At 44.6% G+C, this 25,945-nt stretch overlaps 1 protein-coding gene across 34 annotated transcripts in view; it reads left to right on the forward strand.

Annotated features, from left to right (window-relative positions):
• PLEKHA6 (pleckstrin homology domain containing A6) overlaps positions 1–25,945 on the forward strand; it is a 195,331-nt gene that overhangs the window by 101,626 nt on the left and 67,760 nt on the right. For 33 of the 34 annotated variants that reach the window (XM_083445473.1, XM_083445504.1, XM_083445495.1 and 30 more), the window contains one exon: positions 25,336–25,416. In XM_083445473.1, the coding sequence (XP_083301599.1) occupies positions 25,336–25,416 (81 nt within the window). Of the gene's footprint in view, positions 1–16,674; positions 16,983–25,335; positions 25,417–25,945 lie in introns of those variants that run through there. The other variant, XM_083445505.1, reaches the window with a different exon arrangement.

Genomic DNA, 25,945 nt, shown 5'->3' on the forward strand with positions numbered 1-25,945 from the left:
AAGGTTGCCAGATTGAATGAACATTTTATAAAACTCAGGGTTTGCTAAATCAGGTCATCCCTCTAGCTGGTAAAGATGAAAATAAGACAGAATAAATGAGAAACAGAGTAGCATGACTCAGACGTTATGAATATGTTCCCCAAGGGCTAGTTATTTGTGCAAGCCATTTAGCCATTTGGGTTTAATTCACAAAGTTGAAGAATCCCTGCTCTCCCCCCCCCCCCCCATGCTAATCACATGTCTTCTGTTACTGGCATTTTTGCTTTGACTCCTGTACTTGAAAATCTCAATTTTGGAATCAACATTCATAGTGTCTCTGTCTGGATCCATCAAAATGGACATGCATGGCTGGGATTCCAAATGAGCACAAACTTGGGGTGATATCGAGTGTACTTTGGCAGCAAGGAATGTTAGATTTCCAGGCTCCCCATAATAGAGATCCTGTTTTCAGACAGTTCAAATTCTGTGGCATCATCTGTCATGTTCTCCCTGACTACTGCTAGCGTAGATGGTCGCAAAACCCTGTAAATGGGAATGGAACACCTTTGAAAAGCCACTTCCTTAGGATTTATGGGACAATTTAGAAGTGCTCAGATCCTAAAGTGATGGGTGTTGCGGAGGGCCCTTTGACACAGCAGGCTGGCTCCACAGCTGCTATAAATCAGGCAGGGCTCTGTTGCGGGCAAACGGCCACGACAGCTTGCTCCTTGGCTATGAGGTTTGTGTTCTTTGCAAAGAGGATCCAGCTGTAAGTGCCTGGCCCTGCAGGAGACTGGAGGCAGAGTGTGACTGCAGGACCATCCGCCTCTCTCACAGCAGCCTCCCTGAGGTTGCGATGCACTGATCAAGGATGGGAGGTCTTGCCGCTACATGCTGCCTGTCGATCTGCCTTGGGAAAATAAATAAGTTACGGACCGTGGTATTGGATGGGAAGGAGCATAGGTTGAGCAATGTCCAGCGATAAGATGCTGCCTCTGTCTGCTAAAAAGCACTCCAGGCAAGGAGTAATAAATGCCTGTTTTGGGGGGGGGGGGACGAAACAGCAAGCAATCAGATGTCTGTTTATTATTGTACGTTCATGGAATATAATAAATCCACCACCTCTCTCCTTCCCTGCTCTCTGCTGATTGATTCCTCTCCCTGGCCTAGACAAAGCCTTCCCTTTGTGCTCCTGGCCATTTTATCAGGCTACAGACTTCAGGGGCGGGCGGGGAGAGTCTGTTTCTTTTCCTTGGTATGTTTATCTGCCTTAAACCTGCTGCCCCAGGCTGTGCCCCTTTGTTCAAGGAGCCAGAAGCAGCTGCTGTGCAGATGCCTTCAGGTTGGTACCAGGTGGAGGCAGGATGCTGAGGCTTCGTAATCCTCGCTGTAGAGAAGGAGATATGGGTTTCTCCCCACCAATACCAGATTTCATGCAATGAAACAACAGCAGTGGGGTAGGTTTGTTGTTGCAGGTACTGAGGACCAGCTTAGGAGGATTAGGTACAGCATTGTTCGGTTTTTCTGTAAAGCACCTCCCATATGTGCCATCAGCTTAATCAAGGATGTCGCCTTTGCTTTCCTTCCGGTGGGAAATGTTAGCAAGGATGCATGGAGAGGCATTATTAGTGACTGCGTCCCAAAGGCACAGACACATCCAGGAGCAGCTGGTGGGGAAGGGCAGCGCAATAGATCTGGCCTCCTTGTTCCCGCATCGCATACCGAGACATTACTGGTACAGAGCAAAGTGACTGCAAGGGTTAAGGAAAAGGGAGCTTAACTGTGATCCTGGGTCCAGATAGCACCTTAGCTTAGCTGCTGCAGTGCCCAGGAGCTTGCACATTTTCATGAAGCCATTGTTCAGCTTAGCATTATGTGCAAACACAGCCCTCTATCTTGTGCAGAGATCGCCCCAAATGCTATGCTATATATAATGGCGCTTCTCTCTCTCCCTGCCACCCAATCTCTCCCTGTTTTTCATCTTCACAAGCCCTTAAAATACAGGCGAAGAGCTGAGTTTCAGAAAAAATGAAGTCATTTGCATAAGTGTGCTGGACAGAAGCACAGGCAGAGAGCCTGGAATTGCTCACATGTTGTTGCAAGGGATATCGCATCACTTGATATTCTGCCTTGCATTTATTGATGAGCCTGCAGATCCATGAACCAATATCACACGATTCTCTTATCAGCTGCTGCTTTATGAGCATTCATGTGTAATGTTCATAAATGATCCACCAGCTGTTTCCAGGATACTCAACAGTTCTGTAAACAGAAGGGAGAATATCTCTTTAACTTGGAAGCTTCCCTGTGCCTGCAGCATCTCAGCGAGTGGATGGTTTTCATGCAGTACCTCTTTCTATAAAGTGCTAATTAGTTCCAGGCCATCCTTCAAACAATATGGAGCCAGTGAAGGCTTGCATTTACAATGTTATGCCCCTCCTTCATGCCTGTGAGGCAGCTCCGCTCTGGATTTCTGTCTGATGTTGTAAAGATGCATCCTTTTAAAGCATTAGATCTTGTGTTATCTGCTCAGTCTGTTGGCCAAGATGTCACAGAATCACCAAGAGAGTCTAGATTCCAATCTTATGACACAGAAGTCTTAGTGGGTGGCTATATTCTTATTTTTAAACCTGCAAAAGGACATTAAATAGGAGATTCCTATCACTTTTAAAACAACAACAACATGTAAGTCACCAGGTGCCAGCACATTTCCAGGATACAGGTCAGGTTTTGATAAAAAAAACCAGGAGGGTTTAACCCCTGAGTCCCCAGAGTACTTAGTCTGATTAATGCCATCAGTTTTTCAGCACCAAATCCATTGCAGCAAGTTGAGTGAAATGCAGTCAAATAGGCAAATAGGCAAGCAGCTCTTTAATCAGAGGAACGATATGGATTCTGGAGGGAGGGAGAGGAGAGAGGTGAAGAAAAGGATATGAAAACAAAGAGAGAAGCCAACACGCAAGATTGGTTTGGATTCCAGCCATCCTGGCTCCTTAGTTTACGGCAGTCCAGATCTGTGTGTCAAAAACACAGGAGAACCTTCCTGATAAAGAGTTTCAGTTTCTGCTTTTGCAAAGGTTGCAGAAAATTTTAGGCTACAAGACCCGTTCTATCTTCTAGTGCTTCATGATCAGAGGCCTCTCTGTCGTGGTGGTTTTTAAATCCTTTTCAAGAGAGACTGGCTCCAGGATTGAGGGTCTCCTCAGAAAAGTGCATTCTTGATGGGCCCCTTGTATGTTGGTGGGTTGATTTGATGGCAGCAGCCATGGTGAAGAAGAAGAAGAGGAGGAGGAATTTGGATTTGATATCCCACCTTTCACTCCACTTCAGGAGTCTCAAAGCGGCTAACATTCTCCTTTCCCTTCCTCCCCCACAACAAACACTCTGTGAGGTGAGTGGGGCTGAGAGACTTCAAAGAAGTGTGACTGGCCCAAGGTCACCCAGCAGCTGCATGTGGAGGAGCGGAGACGAGAACCCGGTTCCCCAGATTACGAGACTACCGTTCTTAACCACTACACCACACTGGCTCTCCATAATAAGGTGCAATAAGGTGGCAGTTAGGTGCCATTTTCATGCCCCACAAAGTCGTGTTGCTCTGGAACTTGGTAGTAAATGGGTCAGTTCCCAGTTGCCTAACATCTCCATTCCTTATGGGTAAACATTAGCATAGCAGCAGGACCTGTTAAGGTGCTGGACCACTAGCAACCACCCAAGGATGCTGGGTGAGGATGCTGGATTGCTGAAAAGAACATAAGCAGAGCCTGCCGATTGGGCCAATGGCTGATCTAGTCTAGCATCTTGTTCTCATAGTGGCCAACAAGATGCCTCTAGGAAGCCCACAAGCAGGACTCAAGCAGCTGGAATCCAGAAGCATTACAGCCTCCAAACATGTAGGCGGAGCATCACTATCATGGCTCGTAGCCATCAATAACCTTCTCCTCCATGAAACTGTCCAATCATAGGGTGGCCATGACCTTTCTGCATTGCTTTGAAGCAGTTGAGCCTAAGTGCCTGAACTCTGAAATGAACCTGGAGCCGAGTTGGAGGAAATGTACCGTGTGCATTTAAACATAAGCCAACTGCAGGATGTGCTGGAATTTTATCACAGCCTCAGCACCTCTTCAGAACAAAGGGAAATAATTTCTGTGTTTTGGGGATGCTGAAAAGCTCCGGAACGTGGACCTGGCAGGAATTGGGCGGGCAAGCCCAGTCTGGAGCAAAGTGGGAATAGATAAGGACTTGCACACTAGTTTCCTTGCCAGCATCCTTCTTTTTTATTTAGCACACACCAGGTTCCACTACTGCAATGGCTTTTCAACTGGGGGGGGGGCAGCCCAGCTAGGTTGTTATTTCTCCTGCTTCCAGACAGACTTATCTTGGATATGCAAGAATCTCAGACGTTCCAGCGACTGAGGAGGCTCTGAGGGATGGTTTCCATTAGTGTGTGTGTATATACTATACATAGGGGTGTTGACCAGGGTCAGTTAACCGCATCAATCCTAGCTGTCAGCAGAACACGGATTTGCTCCAGGCTGCCCTCTGTAGGGCTCAGGAGCACATTGTACTAGCCAGACAGTCTTTCCAATGTCATAAACCAATTTAATTTTGAAAACCAGATCTGGAATCCGTTAAGATAAGATTCTGAGGGCAGATGTCCCAAGGTTAAGGTTATGATCAGATTTATTTTCAAAAAATTCAAGTGTTTCTTTTAGGCTAACATTTAAAAATCAGGGTAATGATTTGCTCTTCAAAATAAGTGATTAACCCTCAAATCAGTTTAACATTACAGTAAAGCTCTCAGACAAGCAGGGAAAACTTTTCTTCTGAAGGTAAAACTACAGTTTTATTTATTTATTACTCATTTATTTTATTCCCTCAAGGAGTTTAAGGTGGCGTATATGGTATGGTTCTCTTCTTCCCAATTTTATCCCCAGAACAACCCTGTGAGGTTAGGTTAGGCTGAGAGACTGTTACTGACTCAAGGTTACCCAGTGAGTTTCATAGCAGGGATTTGAACCCTGGCCTCCCAGGTACTAGTCCGACACTCTAACCACTACACCACATCAGGTGAGATTTTTATGTTCACCCACCATTTATTAAACAGCTGAGAGTCAGCTCAGTTAAATGTTGCCCTGTGAGCAAAAGACAGGCACTTCCTGTGTATATTTCTTTTCAAAAAAATGTTATACTTACGGAATTTGAAGGGGTTTTTTTGATGTGCAACTAGGTTCTCCGATTTGTAGGATGTCCTTAGTGACATTTTGCGAATCAGAGAACTGAGTCACTTTTAAACCATAACTCTGCTGAGGCTTACGGTAAGAAAAATGTATATGTAAAAGGTGCACCTGAGAATTGAAATGAAGAAGATTCCATTTAACACGTGCCTTTCCTAGTGCCTGCTTCCTGGAGCTCAGCTCTAAGGACTGGCAGCGCTGGCTGCGGAAGTGCCCTGCCCTTGTGTGCTGAGGGCTTTTTGCGTCTTTGTTCCTTCCATTATTAACTTTCCTCCCCAGAGTCCTCTGCTTGTTAATTTGCAACACAGCAATTTCAGACAGCAAATAAAAGCAAGGGGTAACCAGCCACACAGGTTCAAATAGTAGCCAGGAGGATTTATCTACTTTTGTGTAATAGGAAGTTCTGAAATGGGCCACAGCAGCAAACACAGATAAGCCTTTCGGAGCCCAAACATTTGCTTTTGTAACCCTTTCCTGGTCAGTCAATTGCACGCCATGAATTGAAATCAACCATGCAGAACGGCGAGACACACCTACATTCTGCATTTATTTATTTTTTACTAATTTCTTTTTTTAAAATGGATTTTGCCAGATTTAAATGATCTTTGATTTTGATCCTAATAATCTCTGCAGCAAGCATGGAGCCTGCTTAGAGCAGGAACAATCACCTTCTACCTAATAGGATTAACTTTATGGCTAGTTGAAACCCATTTTAGGGCTTGCTTGCTTAAGACTTCTTGTGTTGGCGCTTGCCTGCTTAATACTCCCTGGCTATTCCACTGTGCAGCATTAGCAACACGGCCTAGGTGCTTCCAGGTGGGGGTTTATTCTGGGATTGGTGCATACAAATTTTTCACAGTATTCACATACGGTAATTTTATCTGGATTTAGACTTTCCATGGAAAATCTGATGATTTTTTTTAAAAAAACCAACAACAACAATCCACAAAGTGTTGCCAACCATCCATTTGCAATATTAAGTCCCTACCTGGAAGAACCCCTTGCCTCTCTCTCAGAGATGAATTCCTGTCATAACCTCCTGCCTATTAGACCCTCTCCTTAACAGTGCAGAAGCCTGGGGCCTCTTGCTTCAGCGTGGCTATTGCAGACCATCTTCTTCCTTCACTAAGCAAATCTTTGGCCCCCTCTGCTTCCAGGTTGCCATGCTCTGTGCACTGCTTTTTGCCAGCATCTACACATCATGCTCCACTGCACACCCTGGAGTTGCGAAGCAAAGCAACAGATTTTATTCACGAGCCACGCGCCTCTTTGCTGTGGCCTGGGATGGCCCAGAATGAGCCTCGCCCCAGGCCACTGAATCTCTGAGGAAAGCTTTCTGGTTCCTCCTCCCAGGAACAGAGGCATGTTTTGTGTCTGCCAGCCAGCCCAGCTCAAGGAAATGGTGATGCAAGAAGTGGAAAACACCTGCCGCGGGCCCAGGCTTGTGCAACCTGAGTTACTGCATATTTTTAGCATATTTTTAGTCTTGGCAGCTTGAATAGAGTGGCTTGCCTGTTCTAACAATAACCACCACCATCTCAAACCACCCAGATTTTCTTTTGTTTTGGTAAATGCTGTACTAGTGTTATATTTTCTTTCTTTCTACAATTGCATATGGGACTAATTCAGGGGTGGGGAATCTTTTTCAGGCTGAGGGCCACTTTCCTTAGTGGGTAATCTTCCTGGGGGGACTTGGCTCATGGAAGAAGAGGGAGAAAGGGTCACTACTAGCAGTGTCCTGCCACACAGAGCAGCCCTGCTGGTCAGGCCAAAGGCCCAATCTAGTCCAGCATCCTGTTCTCACAGTGGCCAACCCAATACCTATGGGAAGCCCACCAGCAGGACATGAGGGCAACATTTGTGATTCCTCACAAGTGGTAAATAGAGGTCTACTGCCTCCAAATACTGCTGGTGAGCCTCTTCTTCCCCCAAACCATTTTTCAATGTTGTAGGCTGTTGCACAAGTCTGCTGATCCATGCAGCCAATGGGCCATGCCATTTGATCTGTCTCACTACGTCTGTAATAACCTTAGCCTTGTTTTCAAAAGGGGGAGGATTGCAGGTCGTGAGTCCCTGGCATGCTGTTCCCTGTGCTTCCAGTGCAATTAAAAGAGAATACCCAGTTACCTACATGAGTGGTCAACAGCAGAAGCAATTAGCAGGGGAAGGTGTAGCTGTGGGGCATGTTAAGAGGCTCCCCGCTCAAGGCCTATGAGTCAGAAAGAAAGGGAAGATATGCAGGTGACCCAGCTAGCAGCCAGTCTAGCAGCTTGCTGAGTGCCATCAGCGCTGCAGTGACTGGCTGTCGGTTAACTTTTTTTGTCTGAGGTGCTTCATGGCATTTCTTCATGGAGGTGAACAGTGCAGGGCTCTCTGCTTTTACACAGTGCTGATCCCCAATGCCTAGTGAGGATGGCAGGCTGAAAGATGTGCCCAGGAGCTCTGTGAGAAAGGGGCACTGGAGGGCTGCATTGGCATAAGCAGCTGGCTGTTGAGACATGTGTAAAGGATAAAAATCTGCACTGAGTGGTGGAGAGATGAAGATCTGCACTGAGGAACTTCTGTTCTAGCAGGGGGGCTCCACCTGTTTTGTTACCTGGATTCATACCACGGACTTCACATACATACATGCATATTTTGACACCTGAGGTGTATGTTTTTACAATCCACCTTATTGTAAGTTGTTTTAAACCAGGGCTTTTTATTTCATTTTAGTTATTACATTTGCATACCACCTTTTCCTTCAAGGAGTTGAAGGCTTCATATGTAGTTCTCCTCTCCCTATTTTATCCTCATGGCAACCCTGTGAGGTAGGTTGGGCTGAGAGACGGTGACTGGCCCAAGCTCACCCAGTGAGCTTCATGGCTGAGTAGGGATTCGAACCCTGGTCTCCCAGGTCGTAGTCCAACACTCTAAAGTGGCCTCAAATAAGTATCTGCATGTGTATCTCTGTATCTGTATCTGTATATCTGTATCTGTATCTATCTGTACTGTGATGGCCCAAGGGAGAGAGCATCTATAGAACCCATCAGTGATCCCTGTCTCTTCAGGAACACATGCATCTATTCTCTCTTTGACTGCAGAAATCACATAACCGTACCCACACAGGATGCCTTTATTTATGAAGGGTTACATAAGGCTGATATTTATGGGCACAGAAATTATATTTATGCAGGCTGTAGGTGATGTTTATGAAGAGCTATGGATAGATCACTGGAGTGTCTAGCCTTGAAGTCAGACTCTGTGGTTTACCTGAGTCAATTGAGCCAAGATGAAGATGAGATTCCATGAAATGGAGTAATTTAAATCACCACCTATAAATCCCAGCTTCAGAAGGTGATGGCTTATGCCTCCCTACATAGCAAGTGGTAGATATTTCCTCTCACTCATCCAGATCTTTCCAGTGGTAGGAAGGGCATGGAAATGAAGTGTGCACCATTAAGCTTATCAACCTGGTGATATTTTTAATGAAAGGCCTGTGGCTTTTTTATTATTATTCTAGGAATTTAATGGGAATGCTGGAAAAGAATCAGAAGTTGCAAATGGCAGAGTTTAGTGATGGGTGTGTGTGTGTGTTTATGTGGAGAATCCCATCTGTGGGTTTCAGCCAGTTCTAAAACAGCACTATCAGCTTGGGGTCAGGTGTGCATGCCAATGGGTTTGTTTTTAGCACTGCTTGTTGCATCAGCCAATGTGCAGGAACCATGTGTTCCCAACCATGGACTGTACTGAAGATAAGGACACTGTGGCTAATAACCTTAACTTCTGGGCCCCCGTGGGTGTCGAATGGGCAGCACACTGTGCCTGTTTTGAGAACAGATTGGAACAGGAAGCCACTTGTAGCAACGTATTGATAGCCCCTCGTGCTGCCATAATGGTTGCAACAACTGTGGACTTAAGCACTTCGGACATTAACAATGCCCTTTTGGGGAGGCAGGTCTGTTTTTCTCAAGGAAGAAAAAGAGCCCATCTATGCTTGTGCTTGGGGATGACAGGATGGGTCATGCTGCATGGAAATGCGTAGGTCGGATAGCCTAATTTGTGAGGGCTGGTGAGAGGAGCTGTCCCTTTCATCCCCCTGATACTCTCCATAAGAAAGAGGCAGCTGCGGAGGTAATAAATTTTGTGTGAAGGTGACCTTCTTTTACTTGTCAGCCCTATTTCCTTAGGCTGAAACTTATTCTGTGCTCAGGCAGAGGCAAAAGAATCACCTCCACCTTCCTTTCAAAGAAATGCCACGTTTCAGAAATGCCCAGTGGAACACCAGGGTTGCCCCTTATATTTCAGCATTACAACTACACTGAACAATGGATGCCAGATCTCTTTGTCTGTAGAAGCCATTAGGGGCATTCCCACATTCAATGAGGATTTAATATGTGCACATTAATAGTAGAGCTGTACACTTGGATAGTAAGTCACATGCTTGTGTACCTGTCTCCACAGTAGCTGAGCTGCACAAATGAACAAGTGCACACTCTTTTACACAAACACTTGTACATGTGTAGAGGCAGCTTGTGACTGTGTTCAATGTCATGTGTGAAAAATGCTATTGTGATACTTTCACTCAAAATTTATTACCCCTGCAATTACCTTCTTTTTACAAAGAAAGTGTGTGTGTGTGAGAGAGAAGGAAGGAAGGAAGGAAGGAAGGAAGGAAGGAAGGAAGGAAGGAGAAAGAAAGGGAGGGAGGGAGGGAGGGAGGGAGGGAGGGAGGGAGGAAGGAAGGAAAGCTTGCTGCCACCTACCCCTCTCTAGCCTTCATAAACAATGTGGTAATAGGCTAGGCCAGGTATCATCAACCTTTTAGAGACCCAGGACCCAATTATGCATTCAGGGACCCATTCCTTAATCCTTCACCATTTATAGTTGCATGGTGGTGGCGCTCCTGTTGTGACCAGCTTGGATTAGGGCGTGGCCCACTAGTGGGTCCCAACCCATCACCTGAAGACCAGTGGACCTGAAGGCCATGTGGTGCTTCAACATTCAGTGAAATTTACTTGCCTGTGAATCCCCTTGTTGTGTGACATACCCTGTGACACCATCTCCAGATGTTTCCTGACTGACTTTGCAAAGGGGCCTGGAGAGAATAGCTCTGCCCCCTCAATGACACTGTGGGTGCCAGTAAAACTCCCAAGTCAGCATGCCGTGGGCTGAGTCTGAAAGGGGAGTTTGTGTGTGAGCCCTTTATGTTTTCATTGTGCAATGTGTCCCCATCACAAGGATGAGGCTATGGTTATCATTAAGAAGTGAATTAAGAAAGAATATTCTGCACATGTTCGGAAGTATTTTCTTTGTAGCTACTTCACATTCATAAACTATGCTACCACTCCAGGAACTAAACCCTGGTAAGTCATAAAGTGGTTAAAATCAGCCAGTGCCATAGCCTGGAGATATTCACATGGGTAGTGAAAAAATGCTTCATACTTGCTTCTCTGTTAGCCGTGTGTTATAATATTGATTTGTTTAAATTAATTTTAAAGGATTTTTTTCTGTCAAAGAAGAGTGTATGCAAAATTCCACACCTTCTCCTTTAAATCCAAAACTACAAAGCTTTTACAGATGTGAGCTAGGAAATGTTACTATTGGAAAGCTTGCAACCAATAACAGGGTCAGTATAAGGACCTTTCCTTATTGGCTTGCAGACTAGAACTAATCAGGCTTATTGGAAGGTCTTTCCTCCAGGTATCTTTTTTGTTTGTTGTTCAATAAATGCACAGTTGTTACTTATTAGATGTAGGGACCCTTTCTCAACTTGGTGCCCTCCATACATATTGGATTACAATTCACATCACCACCAACTATTAGCTCTGCTGGCTGGGGATGCTGGAGGTTGGAGTACATCAACATCTGAAGGGCTACAGGTTCTCTGTACCTGCTGGAGGGAATGCATATTTGTTCTCCCAAAGCAGGGTATCTAACACTTCTCCTAGGATGTACAAAAAAAGTGACCGTATTCATATGTAGTAATAAACTATGTTTATTATAATATGAAAAGGAATGCGGGTGGCGCTGTGGGTTAAACCACAGAGCCTAGGGCTTGCCGATCAGAAGGTCGGTGGTTTGAATCCCTGCGACGGGGTGAGCTCCCATTGCTCAGTCCCTGCTCCTGCCCACCTAGCAGTTCGAAAGAGCATCAAAGTGCAAGTAGATAAATAGGTACCACTCTGGCGGGAAGGTAAATGGCGTTTCCGTTCACCAGAAGTGGCTTAGTCATGCTGGCCACATGACCTGGAAGCTGTACGCCGGCTCCCTCGGCCAATAAAGCAAGATGAGCGCTGCAACCCCAGAGTCAGCCATGACTGGACCTAATGGTCAGGGGTCCCTTTACCTTTATTATAATATGAGTGAGCCTTACATCCCCCTTGTTAGCAAAGTCATATATAGAATGCAGAGGGAACCCAGAGAGAAAAGTCATTTTACTGAGGAAACTGAACAGAACAGTGTATAATTTGAGGAGAAGTAAACAGACAGGTTTTGTCTTTCTTAGTTCTGGCTGTGTACATAGCAAGGAGACATTCAACCAAACATGCAGACAGAGCCTTCTTTAGCAGATGCAGCGCCGGGGTGCAAATATCTGCTCAGCACCCACAAATTACCACGGATAGTGGGGGGGGGGGGCGGCAGCAAAGCTGCGCAGTGCCAGCCATGGGGGGTGCGCAACTCTTCATGCTGCTGCAGGAGAGCAATCCCCACAGAAGCTTGGGAGGGAAGCCGTGCGCCCGCCAGCCATATGTTTGGCAGGGTGCAGCTGGTGGGCGTGCAGGGAAAGGGGGAGGCCGCCGGCAAAGCCGTGCAGCTCCCCCACTCGCTGGGGCGCCCCTGAGAGGCCAGCGCCCTGGTGCAATGAACCACCAAGCCGTATGGAAAAGACGGTTCTGCATACAGAGGAAAACTTTCTCAGAACTGCACAGCCAGTTAGAGCACATGCTACCCTTGGTGAGGATCATACCACTGTGCTTGGTTGCTGAGCAATACCTCCACCTGCCCCTCTGCTTGGCTAGTTGACTTTAACATTAACAAAATTAACCCTTAAATTACAAACTGAATGATCCCGGTTGTTTCAGCTTACCCCAATTCTCCTCTGCGAGATGATTGGAAAGTTTCACTTATGTTGTTGATTAACTGCAGTTTAATGTTATGCCCAAACCCTAAACTGTGGTTATTCTAAGGTTACCAGATTTTTTAAATCCGGGGACACTTTTCAACTTCCTACTAAATAAATGGATTTTGTGAGGGGACTGATTTGTAAATCTGGGAACTGTCCCTGGGAAACGGGGATGTCTGGTAACCTTAGGTTAATCTCAGCTATGGTTTATTATAACGTCTGCTTCTGAAACCAATGTTTGAAATCAACTTATATCAGTAAGCCATAGTTAAAGATTAGCCACAGTTTATGGAGGTTCAGACATAACACTAAATGCAGTTAGTTACAAAGAGAACTGAATGTTTCCCATTCCCCACTGTGAGACCTCTGGGTATAGGGTGGTATAAAAATTCAATCAATCAATCAATCAATCAACCATCTCCTCCTTGCAGCCGCACTGGGAGAAGAAACAAAGTGGGAGAGCACATGAGCCTGAGGCTTGTTCATGTAATAAAAGACCACAATGTACCACTTCCTGTGAATTCAGTCTGCATTGTGATGTTGGGAAAAATACAGTTCTTCCCCTAGCTAAGTCATGCAGTGCACTTCCAAGTGGCATGTGATATTTGGTACCGCAAGCCTGCCATCCTCAGTGACGAGTGATGCTGCTCACTAATAGATATTTTTGACCTTTAAAGATACGGTAAGTTACCTATTTTGAAGCTGAGTGCAGTCCACCCACACTGTACCAGTAGGACCATTTGCCAATCTCTCTCTCTCAAAATAGGAAATATTAGCAAGGCAATCTTTCCACCACCCCCTTGCTGCAATATCTTGCATTTCATGAACCTCTTGATTAAAACAACTGGTTTTTTGTTGCCTGTTTAGGTCTTTGAGTGTTGTGCTGTTAAATCGTGGGCCAGGAATCTTTTTCAGCCTAGGGGCTACATACTCTTCCGTGCAGCCTTCTAGGGGCCACATGCCAGGGCTTGGTGGGGCCAGAGGCAAAAGTGGGGACAGTGACAAATTTGACTTTTACCTTTGTACAGTAGGCTAGTATATTCCCCCCCTTTTCTTTCTTGTATTAAAAAATCAATCAATAAAAATGATTTTTTTAGATCAATTCATTTATTATACTCTGTACAGGAGAACTGTGTTTATAGCAGTGTAGGTTTTAATTACAGTCAGATAGCTTTTAGTGATAATTTTATTTGTAAACTGCTTTGAGGTTTTCCTACAATCAAGCGGTATATCAATTTTATGAAATAATAAAATAAAATAAATAAAAGAAAAACATAATAAATAAAAGAAAAAAGTGTGTGTTTTGGGCTCTGCGATCTTGCGTGGGTGAAAGACACACAACCCGGTTTTGGGATTCAGCATGCTGGAGGGTATGAATCTGTTCCCCTCCATTCTGTTGAGAGAGGATAATGTGCCACTAAGGTTCCTTTAGGAAGAACGCCAATATATACTACCAAGCTTTTTTTAAAAAAAATAAGATTAAATGTATGCATTTTAAAATATCTGAAATGGCTCTGAGATTTACTGCCTTCATCAATTTCTATTTCAAATGTCATTGAATGGCTTGAGGGAGAATCCTCATGCCCACTTTGCCTTCCTTAAGTCCGACTGGTTTGATTGTTATGAAGGCAGAGTGAGACCAATCAATTTTCTTCTTGATATTGGTTTAATCTAGTGATTTCATGGTGGCTCATTTTGGTTAATTACTACTAGGCAACCTGCTTCTGAGAAAACATGTTTATGATTGGGAGGTTTATACAATTTGAGGGCTTTGTATTTACTTATTGTCTTGCATTTACATTCCACCCTCCTTTTGGCATTGAACCCAAGGCAGTGTGCATCTGGTTCCCAGGAGGTCCCCCATCCAGGCCCTGACCAGACTCAGGCCTGCTTAGCTTCAGCAAGGTGCTGGCCCTAAATGCCTTCAGATCACACCCTGGGGCCCTGCAGCTGATTTCTAGGTTTTATCTTTTTTATAGTATGACAGATGTCTCATATCTGATGGGAGGTGAACAATCTGTACCTTATTCTGCACAGGGCAAAGTGCTGTTGTGAGGGGATCAGTCAATCCTGGGAGAAGTATATAGTCTGCTTTGGCTGGGGTTGCACTCTTCCTCAAGATACAGGTTTTTAGTTTGGGGGAGCTCCTTGACCTGACACTGTTTTACGAAGGCTAGGAAGGTGGTAGCACTGACTAGGGGTGCCTTTCACCTGCTTAAGTTGGTAAGTTAACTGTGCCCTTACCATGTGCATTCATGCCATCTTCCCTGAAGATGGCTCACTGTTGATTGCCAGGAGGAACAAGAGATAGGTTGCGGGGAAGTCAGTGTGGTGCAAACGCACAGACAGGAACACTGGCTTACACTTCCAGTTTACAGCACTGCCTTGCAACAGTGACCCACCTTCCAGGAGCTAGTGTAGTGGTCCCACCCCACATTCTGGTCCAGAAAATGAACAGGTAACGATGCAAAATTTGACTCATATGCTTCATCCTTCCATTCCCAATAAACACCCAAGTAGCAAAAGGTTTGGATGTAAAATTGGGGTTAAATGCCTCTGGACCTCCTTTAAGATGCTGGTTCTTGCCTTTGTAGGTCTAAATGTTTGGAATCTGAGCACCTTAATCTCTGCCATCTCCTATGTGTGCCTTCCTATGCATTCCAATCACTTGCTAGCCTTCCATTTCTAGTTTTCAACACAGTTGTCTCAGTTGTTGGTTGGTAGTTCTCTCTCTCTCTCTCATATTTGTGCACTCCTGTTACTGTTGGTTGGATTCTGCTTGCTTGATGCTGTTTGCAGGTTGATTTCATTGCTACTGTTTTGTTCATTGTTTGTGTTTTGATATTTCTTGCCTGTTGGCTGCTTTGAGTTTGAAAGAAAAATGAGATACATCGTCAACGTCATGAACATTGCAGAGGTTACTCTCAAGACCAATACACATAATGTTACTAAAGGTGTCACTTGAAGAACAGGATATAGTATATTGCAGGAATTCTTAGCTTTGAGTTAGTAGAATGTGAGTGGGCTGGCAAACCTAGACTTTCTACCCAGCCAGGCATAGAAAGCATATTATTTATTGCATTGTTGTTCAGAAATCCCACTAAGTGCAGTGGGTTTTAGTCACAAATAAATGTGCATAGGCTTGTAGCCTGACAGTCAGGGCCTGCACATCTAGAATGATAATGCCTGGATAGCAGGCAGTCTAGAATATGCTTCCTCTGTCAGCAGTCAACTGTAAAACACATTTTCCATTTTGAAGATTTGTTAATATAACCTTCCTATTGTAAAACTTTTCTGGTTGGAAGCGCAAATGCTTGCTGCTCTCTGCCCATGGGTCTTTGTTATTTATGATATGTGCTTTGATCTTGAGATGGTCCTGCTGTTTATTCTTTTAGACATTTTTATTCTGTGGGTTATTAGTGGCTTGGAGGACCGTTGTGGGTCAGAAAGCAGTGCAGAGTTTTCATATAACAAATAAGGGAAGGGAAGGGCATTAGTAGTTAGATTATGGGTCCAGGAGAAAGACTGACAAAGTGTACAAATAATACAATTACTGAACTTTTCAGATTCATGCAGCATTAAATTGCCTTAGCCTAATCAAAACCAATATGGCCTAATAAGCCAGCATGGAGAGCAATTTAAGGGCATTAGGACCACTTGACATTAAAGGAGCATTAGTGAAGCAAGACAGGATCAAGGAGGAAATCTTGGTGGCAAACCTGAACAAAGGGAGCAGCAAAAAATAAAAAAATAAAAATCTGTGCGTCTGTTAAATGAGCTGTTTCATATGGTGTTTCTTTCTTGATTTTAAGAAGGTGTTGCAGCTCACACTGAGTCTTAGATAAAGGGCGGCATGGAAAAGGCATGTTTCAGAACCAAATATCCATTTGATAGTCGCAATCTATTTATGGGCATCATCGTTGTAGCGTACTTAAGATAGGAGATCAGTCAGACAGAGTTTCTAGGACTATAGAGCTCAGCTCCCCAAGAATCTTTTGCTAAGGGAAATGCCAGCATTTTATGCTCTTCACCTTCAGCCTTTACAAAAAGCCCTTCTTCCTAAAACACTCTGATCAGGTTAAAGCACAAGCTGTCTCCTGCTGCACCTGCTGTGTGTGTGTGTGTGTATTTGGACACATGCCGGTGTCCGTATACCCTTCACCTTTCTCTCCTTGGGGGAACTGAGCTTGAAATCTCTCTCTCTCCACCCCCCCTGCACTCCTTTGCAATGCCTGCTGGCTGCTGCTATTGCTGCATGTGAGGCTGAGAGCATTGTTTGAATGATGAGGCTGGACTAGGTTAGATAGACCCTGGTGCCTGAGAGAGGGAGAGGCAGCAGATCTCTCCCTCTCCCTCTCTCTCCCTCTCCCTCTCTCTTGCCTGCCCAGAAATCAGAACAGAAAGACAGAAAGCAGCTGCTGTCTTCCCTGAACTCAAGGAGAGTAGAGAAGTTTAAAGATGGGGGGAGCATACTGGACCACCACATCCCTATCCTTGCCGGCACAGGACTTTCCGTTATGGCACATTTCCTAAGGGCACAGGGGAACCGGCTGTGCTCCGGGAAGACTTACCTTTCACCCACCTTCCAGGGACATGGTTGCAGGCAGGGATCGCAGCTGAGACTTTGCCACCATGCTCAAGTTCCGAGCGGACCGTCGGGTCAGGTAGGATTTTCCAGGAGATGCTGCAAGGCTGTAGAGCGGAGGCAGCGGGGTCGCGGCCTTGTCATTCTTGCTCTGGGGGCTCATGTGTTTCAAAGAATGGCTCATTGGGAACTTCATTTTGGTCAGTGACTGCTGCATTGCAGTGCTGGGGTAGCAGATGCTTAACTCAGGAGTTTGTGGAATAGGACCAGGAGAGGCAGCTGCCGGGGAGGGAATATTTAAGGCGGTTCTGGGGAAGTTAGCTCGGTGGCATTAGTGCTGAACCCTGAAAGCTGGAACTGGGTGGGGGGTGGAGAAGGAGGTGGTTGGACAAGTGCCAGCAGGAGGTGCAGAAGCCACACACAACTACAAAGGATTCTGAAGGGAGGAGGAGGGAGCCTGAGAATAAAAGGCAAACCTGCTTCTGGCTCAACTGATTCAAGAACCCTTCTGAATAAAGGCTGGAAGCAAAACAGTGCAATGGCTATAAAAAGTCCCACAGGCTATACCTGTCCATGAATAACACTCTGGGTGGTTTCGGCAGCTCCAGGAAAGTTAGTTTTCACATGGCTTTGTAATGTGTGCTCAAACTGAGTCTCTTGCTACCGTGTTCCTGTTTAGAAACGAAACAGTACTTAAAGGTAGAGTGCCAAGAAAGAATAACGATCAGGTAAATTTACACCAAAGCTAAGAAATATTATAATGCATGTAATAGCCCTCATAAATAACAGTAGTAGTAATATAGTACAGTACCTTCAAGATACCTGGCTCTTTACAAGAGAATAAAAAAGACAGGCCCCTGCCCCGAGGACCTTACACTCTAAAGTTTTAATAATGGGGAAAGTCACAAGGGAGATGCAGGACGGTAAAAGCAAGGGGAACAAATAATGGATGTGGGCAAACACAATTGTAGCTACTTTGTTGTTAACTGGGAATGGTGATGGGTTCAAGCAAGAGTTTCTGATCTGACATTGTTGCAGAACACAGTGCTAACAGGTACAAACACTAGTTCTCTGAATTTGGTGCTGGGTATGGACTGATGTTGTCCAAGTCAAAAGTTTATGCCGGTCTTCTCATATGAAACACCCCCATCATTCTGGCTTGCCTCTGTAGTTAGGAAGCGAGGCTCTGCCTCTTGTATGTCTCATTGCCATCCTTACATGGTCACTAGCTATGCTGTAACTCATTTTTTTCAAGTGCACTAGCATAAACATAACTGTATCATCTCCCCCCACCTCCATTATTATTTTTTAAAAAATCTGTTTTGGGGACTTTTGTTCCTTTATTTTCTCAATTTAAATGCAATATTATTTATTTGGGATGTGAACTAATAAAAATTTCTCAATTGAATTGGTGGGAACAAAACATGAAATGGAATTATGTACTGGCTATTTTTTATTTTAAGAAAACTTTGTTGATATGATTTCATGCTTTCTACTGAAACTCTGTGTACTTTCGGAACTTGGGTTTAGTGACAAGGCTTATTTATCCTACTCAAAACACAGTTGCAATATATTCTTGGCTTGCATGTTGACATTGTGCAAGGCGATGAACCATTTGGATAGCCTAGCCTAGACCCATCTCTACTAGGCAAAGGAACCAGGAAGTGGGGGGGGGGGTCATATACCTGTAGAAATAAATAAAGCACAAGCCTTTAGTTTAGATGCTGTGCTGGGAAATGGAAGACCTCAAAATAGACCATCATAGTAGCCTTGGAGAAAGTTGCTTCATGTTGCTTTGGGATTCAATTCCTGAAAGTAAAATGGAGATGTGGGCATCCTGACAATTGTGGCGGAAATTCATCTTGAATTAACAGGTGGTGGATTGCATATTATTGTGGCATACCAGAGGTAAAACCAGCCACATATTAGAACCCTGAGAAGTCCAGGAAGCAGAGTATTCAGTTGAGTTACCTCTTCCTCCTCATTGTACCCTGTGTCATTGTTATGCTGCCTCCTAACTGGAGTTCACTGTTCAACAATGCTTAATGTGCCCTTTTCAGAGGATGCAGCCCAGGGCAATTGCTCTGCCCTCCCCCCAAAAAAGGCATTTGTTAAAATTAGAAATTTTGCTACATGCAAAGCTGAAAACATCCACCACACACCTGCCACATTTGAAATAGGCCACATGAATCTTCTAGCAGAATTTGCAGAAGAGCCCCAGATCTCCACAATTCCACCTTTCTGAGCTCTTGAACCCCATCTGTGACTGCTCTCCACACTTCCTGGAGGGATACGTTCACAAGTATCTTTCACCTCACCCCATCCTAGGATTTTCATATTGTCCTGTGCCTTGCAGTCGAACTTATCTTACTGCGTTTTGACATGGTAAATTTACCCTCGGAAGATTTTGCCATGCTACTTCTGTGTCATGAATACTTCATTTGAAGGTGCCCTCATTTGGGGACATCTGATATTTGCCATCAGGGTCACTTTAGCTTCCAAGGATAAGCCTCAGCTGATGAGGTCAACAACACTTGGGGTTTGCATTCTAGGTGCACTACAAAATTACAAGAGCATTATCTGTCTTGATCCTTCATTATGTTTCATACCACCACAAATAAATGCCAAGATAATTCCAAATCATAGACAATTAGTGCAATATTGGATTATGCTAATGGTTCATCAGGCTATTACTTTAATAGCGGAAGAGCACCTTAAATATTACTGAGTTGTGCATGGTAGTGCAGTTGTGCAGGGGCACTGCTTCAGATTTCAGGAAGGGGTGAGGGCAATCTGGACACACACTATATAGAACAAAGTTCAGATATATGTGCTCTCCTGAAGGATGCCTCCTGTTTGAGGAAAAATCCCACAGAGGTGAAATAAGCCTGGGGAGAGTATTTATGTGCAATAAATAAATAAATAAATAGGCAAGATCATGGATCAGCAGGCAGGAGGCAGCAGTAATCGTAGTGAACACACAGTGCAAGAGAGAATAGGAAGAAAGTCGTCAGGACCCTGGACAGAAGCCAGTGGAGCTGGAGTCAGCAGGCAGGTAGTGTTGTTCCAGCACCGGTCAGAAGCCAATTTAAGGCCGAAATAATGCTGCAAGGTGGTGTATAATCAACCATAATCAACTAGTCAAAATTGTAGCTCTTTGGTTCTGAAGTGTTCACTTCAGTAATGAAGAACTATACAGTGGTACCTCGCAAGACGAATGCCTCGCAAAACGAAAAACTCGCAAGACGAAAGAGTTTTTCGTTTTCTGAGTTGCTTCGCAAGACGGATTTCCCTATGGGCTTGCTTCGCAAGACGAAAACGTCTTGTGCCTTTTTTAAAAAACTGCCAATGCATTCCTATGGGAAACCGTCAATGCACAGTGGTGCTTTGCAAGAAGAAAAAATTCACAAGACGAAAAAACTCACAGAACGAATTAATTTCATCTTGCGAGGCACCACTGTATTGGCTACAAAATGCCAGGAGACTATGGAGCTTCTGGGAGGGGTTGTGGGGTAACCAAAGACATCAGAAGGGAGATATTCCCAAGGTGGCGAGCAGAGAAAGCATGGCCTCTGGCAGTTCATCTGTGGGATATTCCCCAACAGCTGTTTTCCTGAGATGGTTGATCACTTCGCATTGTTTTAAACCAGCACATTAAATTTTCTATCAATTTACAAGCCTTGTTGTCTGCATGCGGATGCTGAGGCATGCATACCAATTGGCAGAGGAGAGGAAGACCAAGGAAGAGAGTGCCTTTAAAGAGTTGAGATCCACTACCCCAAATTGCCAGTGGAAGTCAGGGGAGGAGGGAACTGCTTTGAGGGGTGAGTAGGGAGGAAACAGGTTTGCCATTTTGGTGATGGAGAAGATGTGCTTTGGAAGAAGATGCGGAGGGGAGAGTGCTCTTGTGCTTGAGCCCTGCTTGTGGGTTTCTCCACAGGCATCTGGTTGGCCACTATGAGAACAGGATGCTGGGCTAGATTGGTTGTTGGCCTGATCCACAGGTTCTTCTTAAGTTCTCAGGGTGGGTGATTGGGAGGCAGAGGACTGTGGAGAAAACTTAGGTGAGAATGGGAGAAGGAGACAGGCACTGAAATTGGGGTCAGCAGAAGGGGGCATGAAAAAGGCCGTCTTCTTTTTGAATCTACCTCCTGCCTCATCTCTCAATTCCATGTTGGTCTCCTCTTGTTTCTTTTATTAGGTAGTTCCTGTATCAGGATCTGAGTAAGAAATGGCCTCCTATGCACTTTTCCTTACAACTCCCACTGTTTTGTTATGTAACGCTATTCATGGTCTCATTTCATACTCTAGATAGTATCATTCGGCTCAAAGCAAGGTGTGCCAGTTACAGCTTGTTACCCAGCACCTGCTTTTAATCTGCTCCAGGAAATTTCTGTGGTCTTAGTCCAAAGCTCCTTGAAGCCAGCAGGATCGCCTTGATTGCCATGGTCTCTGCCCCCCCCCCACTTCGGCTTATGGATGCTTCGCCCTCAAAGTATCTTTCTCCTATGAGCTAACTGGTGTTGTGCATGTCTGATATAATGAACCAGAGTCTGAGTTTTGCAGCTGGCTTGTGAAAATGAGTTAAGGGGCAGGGAGCTCAAAGGGTATGTTGTTTGCTGGGGGGTGGGGTGGTGGAACTGATAATGCTTAAAGACTAGCCCTGCTCTGCTTCACTGCTTGCATGCATCCCCATGTTCAGTTTTTTTTAAAAAAAACCAACCCAGTTATTAGAGAAATACCAACAGCCTTCAGCATTTCTTCAGCACACAGAAGTTAACCCCTTTCATAAGTTGCAAGTGGTTCGGAAGCTTTGCTGAGATTGGCAGAACCTACTCTGTTTTATGTTGATCTTGGGTTTTATAACCCTACCCACAACTGGCTTTGGGGAAAGGCTGGAGGGTGCAGTGGTTGAACTTGCCACTCCATAAACATTTCCTAGAAAGGATGTTATCAAATTAAGAAAAACAATTCAGTGAAAGTAGATTCAGGTTTAGCAGGAATGGCAAGTTTGGCTTTAAAATGTGAAAATCATTTCCTGATTTTAAGGACTAGACTTCTGTAGTTGGAATATACTGTAAAGCCTTCATAACCTCAAGAGGAAGGATTTGTTTTAGAAACTAGTGATGAAGTGCCGCCATGAAGGTGATTGGGAGGGGCAGCTGCTGGCCAAGTGATATTCAGCCTGCCAAGTTTCTTCATCCTAGGGAAAGGGTCAGACTCCAGAGTAATTCTGGGGTAGTAAAGAGAAAATGGCAGCCCAACCTGAGTAAGCTGGCCATTGTGTCACTGAGTCTTCTGTTATTTATGCACACACTCCACACTCATGTTCACTCACTGATAACCATGTCTAGGCTCCAAATTGTCAAGGGGCCCTGAATTTCTTTGACGTCCTTGTGTGGTTTAGCGCCTTGCTTTGCAATAAACTTTCTTCAGTGCTCTTCTTTTCTGGACTTGGGTTGCCAACTCTTTGCCCTAAGATGAAGCCTGGCCATTTAAAAGCTCAGAGGATGTACAGAAAGAAGATGCAGCGGGTGAGGAGGAAAGGCTTCCTTTGTGCAAGGGACAAATTGTGTGGAATTCCTCATGTGCAGCCCAACTTGTGATTTGTTCTTATGCAGTTCACACAACAGGTTCATCATGTGCACACTCAGTTCATGAGATCAGGGCATAAACACACACACACTAGGCCTTAGACAACCTTCCTTAGGGTGGGCTGGAATGAAAACCATTGGTTTTTTGTTTTGTTTTTGCAAACAGGCCCAGAGAAGTAACAATGCCCAGAAGGCCAAGATAATAGAATATGTTCTAATTAAAATCTGTGTCTGGAAAAGCACATCACAGAGTGCTGCTGCCTTGATTTGTTTTGGCTTCTGTAACTTAATATTTTTTTGTTTGAGCCAGTACACTGCAGTGTTATTTGGAAAAGCACTAAATGCTTATGGGGTAGGTCTTGTTGCTGGATAGATCTGTTGTTCCATGTGGGGTCTCTGTCTCTGTTCTCCCCCACTCCCAGATACAGTGTGTCTGTCTGTATCTTCCTTGAATGTGGTAAACTTAGCAGAAATAAGGGTATCCTCAGCCTTTCTTTCTGGTGTAAATCTGATGCACAGACACGGGTTCATTAAAGGTAAAGGAACCCCTGACCGTAAGGTCCAGTTGCGGACGACTCTGGGGTTGCGGCGCTCATCTCGCTTTATTGGCCGAGGGAGCTGGCGTACAGCTTCCGGGTCATGTGGCCACCATGACTAAGCCGCTTCTGGCGAACCAGAGCAGCGCACGGAAACACCGTTTACCTTCCCGCCAGAGCGGTACCTATTTATCTACTTGCACTTTGACGTGCTTTCGAACTGCTAGGTTGGCAGGAATGGGTTCATTAGAGGAACATTAAAAAATAAGACTTCCTCCTACCTGCATTCTAAAGTGGTCTTGTCCAAAATTGTCCCACCACTGCTTTGCACAATGTGAAAATGATCTCTTAGCTTTAGCTAGTTAGCCCTCTGAATGGCATCATCCTTTCGCTAAATACTCTCTCATTCTTTAGCACCAATGGAGTGACAGCTTTCTGTACCAATGTATTTGTGAAGTGCAGGTCCATGGCACTTTCATAAATGACACAGAGGTGCCACTTAAAATATTTATATTGAGGCACTTGTTTGTCAGCGGATCATAGTGGAGGTGGGGCATTTTTGAATTTTACCATTGCAGTTGCTCACTGGGAGACATGAAAAATGGACGGAGTCATTTCTTTCATTCCTATCGGCAGCAACGTTTACACTACAGGGCTAGTCTTGATCTGGCAGCAACTAGCCCCAAACCTGTAGAATGAGTTCCTATCTTCTTTAGCATATGGTTTAAATCAGTGGCATTTGGCCAGAGTTTTCAGTGTTCAAACAGTCGAATTCTCAAAATGTTTCACTGGCAAAAGGCTTGGGGAAGGCTACAAAGCACTCTTTCCAGATTTCTGCCAGCAGACAGTGGCCATTTTAGCCCTTGAACAGAAAAAAACACCAGGCTGTGTAGCTCTTGATGTCTCATTTAGGAGGGTGCATGAAAAGGACTGTATTAATATTCTCCCTCCAGTGTAATATGCTTTGGGCCTCAGGTGTGCAATGATAATATTTCAAACTGAATCACAGTTGCTGTTTGTGAAGACTTTAATTATTGTGGTTGGTGTGTGCATTTGTGTGTGTGTGGTTGAATAACTGACAGAGAGATCTGGGACCATGAGAAAGGCTTTCTTTTGAGTGGCAGGGTGAAATTCACAGGTTGCTGAGCTCACAGTTTGTTTCCTGGTGACTGCGCAAGTCTTTCATTGGTGTATTATGTATGCTGCTTCCTTTTCATTAAAGCCATTAATACAGATGCTGTTTATTCCAGGCGGTGTCAGATCTGTATGGAAAAAACTCCGTGCAGGGTGAGATATTCCTCCACAGAAGCTGACAATAAGATGCCTGGCTGCCGTGATAGCATAGCTCCCCAAAATGAGCACTTACATTGAACTGTATGTGCTATTACTTCTTGATGGTTGATTCCTTGGAAGCATTCTGTAGGCTATAAGCACATTTGAGGCAGCAATGACGGGGTAAAGCTTTTGTAGATTCTGTAAGTTAGGCTCAAAGGCAGACTGCAATTTCCTTCTCTGATATGAGCAAGGGGAAAACATAAACATATTTCTATACCTGCAGTGAAAGTAGAGACGTTTATAGTATCCCAATTGATCACTGGGCCAGGTGTAGCAATAAAAAGGCCAGAACTTAAAAGCAAAGGGTCTCCTTGCACACTGGCACTCCCTCTAATAGTGAAATCAGGTGGTGCATGCTGACAGAAATGGAGCCAAATTGGTACCACTGGAAAATGTGATGGTAGTATAAAATCTAAGGGGGCAACCCCACCCCCAAACTCAGGATTGAATATACTCAATCCTGTGGCCATATAATGTTGAGTCTCAGTTGTAATTATTTGTATACCCAATTCATTTCACTGTTGATATATTGTTATTATTTTGCTGCTGTTACTACTACTACTACTAATGTAGTTATATACCTTGAATTGTTTTCTTTTTCTTTTTGAAAACCTTGTGTGGCGGCTCTTTCCCTTTAAGTCACTTCAACAGTCTTAATAATTCAAAATTCAGTAGAAATAATTAAACAATAAGAAATTATTAATTGATTAATGATTATAAATCAAGTGGCACATGCATTGAAGTACTGCGTAAAGGGGAGTTTATTGAATTAACTGATGCCGCTGGTCATGTAAATCCACTGCCGCTGAATAGTTATAGATAATGGGTGATCATTCTGAAAGATGGATTGTTTGGACAGGTTATTAATTCGGTGGTATCTAACGAATCCTCAGCCAACATGGGGAGTGTACTTCAACCTGAGCCACCTAATTAATGCATAACCCATCTCTCTTGTGTGTTTTTCCAGCCATAATGAAAGACGGAACACTTTTATTCACCCAGTGACTGGCCAAATCCCAGAAGAGAACAACCAGTTTGACTTGCAAAGGTAGGTCCTCTCTCTCATTTTGAGCACAAGAGTGGTGGTTCATGAAGGAGCCGAGAAGGCTTAAGTGTGCCACCTGAGAGCAAATGGCATTCTTCTTGCCCCAGAGATACAGCTCAAGAAAGAATGGCAAGGATTTGCTGCAAGGCAACTTCTGATGGATGTGAAGAAGCATTTGTGCTAGTCTTCCCTAAACTGCAGTCCTCCAGATGTTTATGAATACTGCTTCCATGAGTCCTAGCCAGCTATAGTCCAAAACATCTGGACAGCACTGGGTTGGAGAAGGCTGAGGGCTTGTCCACACTTCTGCTTGTCCCATGCCTAGAGAGCATTGATCCAGACATTTTTCTGCTTGCCCCATGTTTTCTAGATGTGGGTCCAAGTGGTGTTGCCTTTGCTCCACCACTTTCCCCCAGAATACCTTCTCTTTAGCACTAAGGTAAAGGTAAAGGTACCCCTGCCCGTACGGGCCAGTCTTGACAGACTCTAGGGTTGTGCACCCATCTCACTCAAGAGGCCGGGGGCTAGCGCT

The sequence above is a fragment of the Podarcis tiliguerta genome (genome assembly GCF_965153285.1).
Source record: "Podarcis tiliguerta genome assembly, chromosome: 6".
NCBI lineage: Eukaryota > Metazoa > Chordata > Lepidosauria > Squamata > Lacertidae > Podarcis > Podarcis tiliguerta.